This window comes from Telmatherina bonti, assembly GCF_933228915.1.
Source record: "Telmatherina bonti genome assembly, chromosome: 15".
NCBI lineage: Eukaryota > Metazoa > Chordata > Actinopteri > Atheriniformes > Telmatherinidae > Telmatherina > Telmatherina bonti.
This window is the reverse complement of record NC_136613.1, coordinates 4,075,592-4,086,477: the sequence shown is the minus strand read 5'-3', so window position 1 is coordinate 4,086,477 and position 10,886 is coordinate 4,075,592. Positions and strand designations below refer to the sequence as shown.

General features: G+C 47.6%; 1 protein-coding gene across 1 annotated transcript in view; it reads left to right on the top strand.

The window, feature by feature from the left end:
• Positions 1 to 1,535: 1,535 nt before the first annotated feature.
• ahr1b (aryl hydrocarbon receptor 1b) overlaps positions 1,536 to 10,886 on the top strand; it is a gene marked incomplete at both ends in the record, with an annotated part of 71,796 nt that continues 62,445 nt past the window's right edge. Inside the window, one exon of the mRNA XM_079253995.1 lies at positions 1,536 to 1,576. Within this exon, the coding sequence (XP_079110121.1) occupies positions 1,536 to 1,576 (41 nt within the window). The remainder of the gene's footprint in view (positions 1,577 to 10,886) is intronic.

Below are 10,886 nucleotides of genomic sequence, written 5' to 3'. Positions count from 1 at the left end.
AAGAAAAATTAAACTATTTTTGGACAAACATTGTGGCTAACATCATCCTTTGTAATCTAACGTTGCTAACTTTATTCTACTTTAGCTGCTAATGGTATTTTAGTAGCTTGTTATCTCGTTTATGCTAATGCTACAGCTAAACTTAAACTCCTAAAGCTAATCCAGCTGATAACGTGTTGGCTTATGTAGTCACTAGCATTTCAATAATTATGCTAACAAAGCAACAAAGGTTATCTTCAATGTTGCTGCTAAATTAAGCTGGTAAAGCTAATTTAGGTGATATCTGTAGGCTAATGTGGGAGCTAACCTTTACATCTTAATGCTAATAAAACAGCAAAGACTATCTTTTTTAAAGTAATGCTCTAGCTAGATTAATTTAACTGCTAAAACGCTCATCTTGATGAAACTGCTCACATTTTATTTTTGCTTTATATTTTAGCTATCGTAGCTGCTACAGTCACAGTTGATAAACACGTTCTGACTTCATTTTTATATTTTAACTAAAATAGACACTAGTTATCTTTTATGTTAAATAGCCTAAATATGATTAATTTCTCCTAACAGCTAATGTTATTTTTACAAGGCGAGCATATGTAGGCCGGAATAACTACCAAAGCAATCCGGTTAATGCTAATATAGCAGCTAATATTATCTTTTATGGATTACTAAAATCATGTCAAAGCTGATATGAATCAAATAATGTTTGATGAACGTCCTGGTCTGACCGGGATCAGGTCCTGGTCTGACCCAGGTCCTGGTCTGACCCGGATCATGTCCTGGTCTGACCCAGGTCCTGGTCTGACCCAGGTCCTGGTCTGACCCGGATCAGGTCCTGGTCTGACCCAGGTCCTGGTCTGACCCAGGTCCTGGTCTGACCCGGATCAGGTCCTGGTCTGACCCAGGTCCTGGTCAGATCCAGGTCCTGGTCTGACCCGGATCAGGTCCTGTTTCGTTATTTAAACTTGACCTCTGACCCACATTCTGATCCTCGCGCTCTGATTGGTCGGGAGGTTCTTCCCAGAACGCGCAGCGTTGGCGTGCTCGACCTGTGTTTCCAGGAGACTCTCTTCGTGCCCGCGCATTCGAGGCGCGTTCCCGTGGGCTGGGCGTGCCCGCAAGTGGAATGCGCGTCCTCGCGGCCTGGTGCAGGTTGGAGCTCCGCTGAGTCTCTCTGCGCGCTGCCGGACTGGGATGCGCACCGTTCCGGCGCAAACTGCGCCTCCTGTTCGCCTCCTCTTCCTCGGGATGAAGATCTGACGTCTCCTCCGCTCCTGAATTGCGTCATCAGTTCGCTGCTGCGTCATTTTCTCCTTTCTGCGGGGTTTGGCTGCGGAGGCGCAAACGCGGCGCGCGGCGGACGGAACTTCTTCCAACTCCTGCAAACCCTCATCTCTTTTCTTCTTCTGGACTTTTCTGCTCGTGTTTGCGGATTTGGCGCAATGATGCGTGAAGGTGCGGGACCGTAGCGGCCCGTCCGGGTCCGTGAGGAGGCGCGCGCGTGTCTGGTGGATTTCAGCTTATATAAGAGGAGCGACATGTACGCGGGACGCAAGAGGAGAAAACCGGTCCAGAGAGCGTGAGTTCTTCTTGTTCCGCTCCAGCTCGGAGGTTCTGGTCCGGGTTTCTGTTTAGACCTGGATCAGATGCCGGTTCCGCGTGACACCCAGCGCCAGCCGGACTCTGCCTCCAGGTTCAGGCCCTCCGCGTCCTAAAATCTGGTCTTCCTTCAGGATTTCGTTTCTCAGCGAGTCCAGAATCATTTCAGAGCTCTACAGACCTCAGACCGGGTCCTGGTTTTCAGGAATAAGGGGATCTTATGGTGGAAGCGGATTACAGCAGGCCTGCAGCAGCAGGGGCCTCTTTCCGCCCCGTCCAGAACCGGTCCAGACCCGGTCCAGCAGTTTCTGCTTTTCCTCCATAAAAGCAAAATTTATTCCAAACATGTATTTATTTATTTATTTATCAGTTTCTTTGTTTTTATTGTGTTTATTTGGACCCGCTTCCCGGTGGCCGGTTCGCCGTTTTCTGTCCGAACGGAGCAAAACCTGGACCTGGTTTGGATCTGATCCTCAATATTCAGTTAGTTTATCATGAAATTACAGATTTGTTCTCATAAATTTATGCTGGCGAAATAATAATAATAATAATAATAATAATAATAATTTTTTTATTATTATTATTATTATTATTATTATTAATAATAATAATAATAATAATAATAATAATGTGAAAGTTTGTTCGATTTTATTCTTGTTTAAACAAAAAACATTTTATACAAATTTTTTTAAAAAAGATTTAATTAAACAGTAAAGTCTCAGTCTCTCAACATGCAGCATCCAAAGTAAAAAAAAACAACCTTCAATTAGATTAATTATAGATAACTTCTAAAAATGAACACACATGTGGATATATATATATATATATATATATATATATATATATATATATATATATATATATATATATATATATATATATATATATATGGATGAATTCTGGCTAATTATTTCCTATAATCGCTATTTCTGAGATTCTTGTTTGTTAAATCAATAAATATTTTAGACATGAAGCTTTTTTTTTCTTTTTTAGGATTAAAACAATTTAAAATAAATAAAAATAACAGATAAAAGATGCTAGGAAAAATGCTGTTTCATGAAGACAACCCACACTGATAAAAAATGTATCGTAATTTTTGCTCCATTTATTCTCACATATATCATTCAAGCATGTCTTATATGTTTGAAATAAAACATAAATAAATAAAACAATACTATTTAATATTTGTTGTTAAAATACAAAGTCATGCAAACACACCGTCCACCTCAGATGTGTTCATATCCTCCATTTACTGCATCTATTCAGCTTCACTGGAAAAAGCAGGAATTGAAAATGTAATAAATAAAAATATAATAAATATCATGGCATTGCTTTTGAATTGTGGTTCATAGAAATATTTAAATAAGCTAAGAAACATCATAAAATATTGTTTACATAGCTTTCTGCACCTGAAGGCAGGTATTCTGCTCCACTGCCTTCTAATTTTTTTTATTTGCTTTTATTTATTTATATATTTTTCCTGAGCTCAATTTATTTCTAAAAGAATGTCTTATTTAAATAAATTCTATTGTAGCACATTTTTATTTATTACTTATATCTGTCTCTGGTTTGGGTGGCTGCTGTGAATTTTGTCTTTAATGAATAATGTGTGTGTGTGTGTGTGTGTGTGTGTGTTGTCTGTTTAATGTGTAAACTTGGCCATATCACAACATTTTGTATTTATTTCAGTGAAATGTTAAACTTATGCAGAGGCCTCATGAAGCCGCAGGATAACAATCTGGAAACAAATATTTTAGCTTCAGGCTTTATTTTTAATAAATAATTTATTCAGATCATTTTTGATCAGACCTGCGCAGGTGTTCCGTCTAATTGCTGTGCTGCGATCCAGCTTGGAGCCTCGTGGTGGAGAATTATTTATCTCTAATCATGGATGTGCTGTTGGTTGTTTTGCTGTTGTAGAAAATATCAGAAAATATGAAATATTTAGTTTCTTCTGGTTGAATAAAAAGTCAAAATCTCCTTAAAAACCTTTATTTTACTATTTAACCACCGCTGGATTTATGGCTGTCTGGTGCATCATGGTGGTTTTCTGTGTTTTATCTAAACGTACATCACAACGATGAACATACCGCATGGAACCGCAACCGCTATCCAGACACCCCATCCCAGACACAGAACTACATCCCAGACACAGAACTACATCCCAGACACAGAACTACATCCCAGACACAGAACTACATCCCAGACACAGAACTACATCCCAGACACAGAACTACATCCCAGACAGGGAAATACATCCCAGACACAGAACCACATCCCAGACACAGAACCCCATCCCAGACACAGAACTACATCCCAGACACAGAACTACATCCCAGACACAGAACTACATCCCAGACACAGAACTACATCCCAGACAGGGAACTACATCCCAGACACAGAACTACATCCCAGACACAGAACTACATCCCAGACACAGAACTACATCCCAGAAAGGGAACTACATCCCAGACACAGAACTACATCCCAGACACAGAACTACATCCCAGACACAGAACTACATCCCAGACAGGGAACTACATCCCAGACACAGAACTACATCCCAGACAAAGAACTACATCCCAGACAGGGAACTACATCCCAGACAGGGAACTACATCCCAGACACAGAACTACATCCCAGACAGGGAACTACATCCCAGACACAGAACTACATCCCAGACACAGAACTACATCCCAGACACAGAACTACATCCCAGACAGGGAACTACATCCCAGACAGGGAACTACATCCCAGACAGGGAACTACATCCCAGACACAGAACTACATCCCAGACACAGAACTACATCCCAGACACAGAACTACATCCCAGACACGGAACTACATCCCAGACACAGAACTACATCCCAGACACAGAACTACATCCCAGACAGGGAACCACATCCCAGACACAGAACTACATCCCAGACACAGAAACACATCCCAGACACAGAACTACATCCCAGACACAGAACCACATCCCAGACACAGAAACACATCCCAGACACAGAACTACATCCCAGACACAGAACCACATCCCAGACACAGAACTACATCCCAGACACAGAACTACATCCCAGACACAGAACTACATCCCTGACAGGGAACTACATCCCAGACACAGAACTACATCCCAGACACAGAACTACATCCCAGACACAGAACCACATCCCAGACACAGAACCACATCCCAGACACAGAACCACATCCCAGACACAGAACTACATCCCAGACAGGGAACTACATCCCAGACAGGGAACTACATCCCAGACACAGAACCACATCCCAGACACAGAACTACATCCCAGACACAGAACTACATCCCAGACAGGGAACTACATCCCAGACACAGAACCACATCCCAGACAGGGAACTACATCCCAGACAGGGAACTACATCCCAGACACAGAACCACATCCCAGACACAGAACTACATCCCAGACAGGGAACTACATCCCAGACACAGAACCACATCCCAGACACAGAACCACATCCCAGACAGGGAACTACATCCCAGACACAGAACTACATCCCAGACACAGAACCACATCCCAGACACAGAACTACATCCCAGACAGGGAACTACATCCCAGACACAGAACCACATCCCAGACACAGAACTACATCCCAGACACAGAACTACATCCCAGACACAGAACTACATCCCAGACAGGGAACTACATCCCAGACAGGGAACTACATCCCAGACACAGAACCACATCCCAGACAGGGAACTACATCCCAGATAGGAACTACATCCCAGATAGGAACTACATCCCAGACACAGAACCACATCCCAGACACAGAACCACATCCCAGACACAGAACTACATCCCAGACACAGAACCACATCCCAGACACAGAACTACATCCCAGACAGGGAACTACATCCCAGACACAGAACCACATCCCAGACACGGAACTACATCCCAGACACGGAACTACATCCCAGACACGGAACTACATCCCAGACACAGAACTACATCCCAGACAGGGAACCACATCCCAGACACAGAACCACATCCCAGATACGGAGCCACATCCCAGACACAGAACTACATCCCAGACACGGAACTACATCCCAGACACAGAACTACATCCCAGACACAGAACCACATCCCAGACACAGAACTACATCCCAGACAGGGAACTACATCCCAGACACAGAACTACATCCCAGACACGGAACTACATCCCAGACACAGAACCACATCCCAGACAGGGAACTACATCCCAGACAGGGAACTACATCCCAGACACAGAACTACATCCCAGACAGGGAACCACATCCCAGACACAGAACCACATCCCAGACACGGAGCCACATCCCAGACACGGAACTACATCCCAGACACGGAACTACATCCCAGACACAGAACTACATCCCAGACACAGAACCACATCCCAGACACAGAACTACATCCCAGACAGGGAACTACATCCCAGACAGGGAACTACATCCCAGACACGGAACTACATCCCAGACAGGGAACTACATCCCAGACACAGAACTACATCCCAGACAGGGAACTACATCCCAGACACAGAACCACATCCCAGACACAGAACCACATCCCAGACACGGAACTACATCCCAGACACAGAACCACATCCCAGACACAGAACCACATCCCAGACACAGAACTACATCCCAGACAGGGAACTACATCCCAGACACAGAACCACATCCCAGACACAGAACTACATCCCAGACACAGAACTACATCCCAGACACAGAACCACATCCCAGACACAGAACTACATCCCAGACACAGAACTACATCCCAGACACAGAACCACATCCCAGACACAGAACTACATCCCAGACACAGAACTACATCCCAGACAGGGAACTACATCCCAGACACAGAACCACATCCCAGACACAGAACCACATCCCAGACACAGAACTACATCCCAGACACAGAACTACATCCCAGACAGGGAACTACATCCCAGACAGGGAACTACATCCCAGACAGGGAACTACATCCCAGACACAGAACTACATCCCAGACACAGAACTACATCCCAGACAGGGAACTACATCCCAGACAGGGAACTACATCCCAGACACAGAACCACATCCCAGACACAGAACTACATCCCAGACACAGAACTACATCCCAGACAGGGAACTACATCCCAGACACAGAACTACATCCCAGACAGGGAACTACATCCCAGACACAGAACCACATCCCAGACAGGGAACTACATCCCAGACAGGGAACTACATCCCAGACACAGAACCACATCCCAGACACAGAACCACATCCCAGACAGGGAACTACATCCCAGACACAGAACTACATCCCAGACACAGAACTACATCCCAGACACAGAACCACATCCCAGACAGGGAACTACATCCCAGACACAGAACCACATCCCAGACACAGAACCACATCCCAGACACGGAACTACATCCCAGACACAGAACTACATCCCAGACACGGAACTACATCCCAGACACGGAACTACATCCCAGACACGGAACTACATCCCAGACAGGGAACCACATCCCAGACACAGAACCACATCCCAGATACGGAGCCACATCCCAGACAAAGAACTACATCCCAGACAGGGAACTACATCCCAGACACAGAACTACATCCCAGACAGGGAACTACATCCCAGACAGGGAACTACATCCCAGACACAGAACTACATCCCAGACAGGGAACCACATCCCAGACACAGAACCACATCCCAGACACGGAACTACATCCCAGACACGGAACCCCATCCCAGACACAGAACTACATCCCAGACAGGGAACCACATCCCAGACACAGAACCACATCCCAGACACGGAGCCACATCCCAGACACGGAACCACATCCCAGACAGGGAACCACATCCCAGACAGGGAACCACATCCCAGACACGGAACCACATCCCAGACACGGAACCACATCCCAGACACAGAACTACATCCCAGACAGGGAACCACATCCCAGACACAGAACCACATCCCAGATACGGAGCCACATCCCAGACACAGAACCACATCCCAGACAGGGAACCACATCCCAGACACGGAACCACATCCCAGACACGGAACCACATCCCAGACACGGAACCACATCCCAGACACGGAACTACATCCCAGACAGGAAACCACATCCCAGACACAGAACCACATCCCAGATACGGAGCCACATCCCAGACACAGAACTACATCCCAGACAGGGAACTACATCCCAGACACAGAACCACATCCCAGACAGGGAACTACATCCCAGACACAGAACCACATCCCAGACACAGAACTACATCCCAGACACAGAACTACATCCCAGACAGGGAACTACATCCCAGACACAGAACCACATCCCAGACACAGAACCACATCCCAGACACAGAACTACATCCCAGACACAGAACTACATCCCAGACACAGAACTACATCCCAGACAGGGAACTACATCCCAGACAGGGAACTACATCCCAGACAGGGAACTACATCCCAGACACAGAACCACATCCCAGACACAGAACTACATCCCAGACACAGAACTACATCCCAGACACAGAACTACATCCCAGACAGGGAACTACATCCCAGACAGGGAACTACATCCCAGACACAGAACCACATCCCAGACAGGGAACTACATCCCAGACAGGGAACTACATCCCAGACACAGAACCACATCCCAGACACAGAACCACATCCCAGACAGGGAACTACATCCCAGACACAGAACTACATCCCAGACACAGAACCACATCCCAGACACAGAACTACATCCCAGACAGGGAACTACATCCCAGACACAGAACCACATCCCAGACACGGAACTACATCCCAGACACGGAACTACATCCCAGACACGGAACTACATCCCAGACACGGAACTACATCCCAGACAGGGAACCACATCCCAGACACAGAACCACATCCCAGATACGGAGCCACATCCCAGACACAGAACTACATCCCAGACAGGGAACTACATCCCAGACAGGGAACTACATCCCAGACACAGAACTACATCCCAGACAGGGAACTACATCCCAGACAGGGAACTACATCCCAGACACAGAACCACATCCCAGACACAGAACTACATCCCAGACAGGGAACTACATCCCAGACACAGAACTACATCCCAGACACAGAACTACATCCCAGACACGGAACTACATCCCAGACACGGAACCCCATCCCAGACACAGAACTACATCCCAGACAGGGAACCACATCCCAGACACAGAACCACATCCCAGACACAGAACCACATCCCAGACACGGAACTACATCCCAGACACGGAACCACATCCCAGACAGGGAACCACATCCCAGACACGGAACCACATCCCAGACACGGAACCACATCCCAGACACAGAACTACATCCCAGACAGGGAACCACATCCCAGACAGGGAACCACATCCCAGAAACAGAACTACATCCCAGACACGGAACTACATCCCAGACACGGAACTACATCCCAGACACAGAACTACATCCCAGACACAGAACTACATCCCAGACACAGAACCACATCCCAGACACAGAACTACATCCCAGACACAGAACCACATCCCAGACACGGAACCACATCCCAGACGCAGAACTACATCCCAGACGCAGAACTACATCCCAGACACGGAACCGCAAGTGCATCCTACACAGAACTACATCCCAGACATGGAACCACATCCCAGACACGGAACCACATCCCAGACACAGAACCACATCCCAGACACAGAACTACATCCCAGAGAGGGAACCACATCCCAGACACGGAACCACATCCCAGACACAGAACCACATCCCAGACACGGAACCACATCCCAGACACAGAACCACATCCCAGACACAGAACCACATCCCAGACAGGGAACCACATCCCAGACACAGAACTACATCCCAGACATGGAACCACATCCCAGACACGGAACCACATCCCAGACACGGAACTACATCCCAGACACGGAACTACATCCCAGACACAGAACTACATCCCAGACGCAGAACCACATCCCAGACACGGAACCACATCCCAGACACGGAACTACATCCCAGACACAGAACCACATCCCAGACACAGAACCACATCCCAGACGCAGAACTACATCCCAGACACGAAACCGCAACTGCATCCTACACAGAACCACATCCCAGACACAGAACCACATCCCAGAAACAGAACTACATCCCAGACACAGAACCACATCCCAGACACGGAACCACATCCCAGACACGGAACCACATCCCAGACACGGAACTACATCCCAGACACGGAACTACATCCCAGACACAGAACCACATCCCAGACACGGAACTACATCCCAGACACAGAACCACATCCCAGACACAGAACCACATCCCAGACACGGAACCACATCCCAGACACGGAACTACATCCCAGACACGGAACTACATCCCAGACACGGAACTACATCCCAGACACAGAACCACATCCCAGACACGGAACCACATCCCAGACACGGAACTACATCCCAGACACGGAACCACATCCCAGACACGGAACTACATCCCAGACACGGAACTACATCCCAGACGCAGAACTACATCCCAGACGCAGAACTACATCCCAGACACGAAACCGCAACTGCATCCTACACAGAACCACATCCCAGACATAGAACTACATCCCAGACACAGAACCACATCCCAGACAGAATCACATCCCAGACACAGAACCGCAACCACATCCTAGACACGGAACATAATCCCAGATACGGAACCACATCCCAGACACGGAACCGCATCCCAGACACGGAACCGCATCCCAGACACGGAGCCACATCCCAGACACGGAGCCACATCCCAGACACGGAGCCACATCCCAGACACGGAGCCACATCCCAGACACGGAGCCACATCCCAGACACAGAACCATAGAACCACATCCCAGACACGGAACCACGTCCAAGACACGGAACCGCAACCGCATCCTACGCAGAACCATATCCCAGACACAGAACCGCATCCCAGACACGGAACCACATCCCAGACACGGAACCGCAACTGCATCCTACGCAGAACCATATCCCAGACACAGAACCACAACCCAGACACGGAGCCACATCCCAGACACGGAACCGCAACTGCATCCTACGCATAACCATATCCCAGACACAGAACCGCATCCCAGACACGGAACCACATCCCAGACACGGAACCGCAACTGCATCCTACGCAGAACCATATCCCAGACACGGAACCACATCCCAGACACGGAGCCACATCCCAGACACGGAGCCTCATCCCAGACACGGAGCCACATCCCAGACACGGAACCACATCC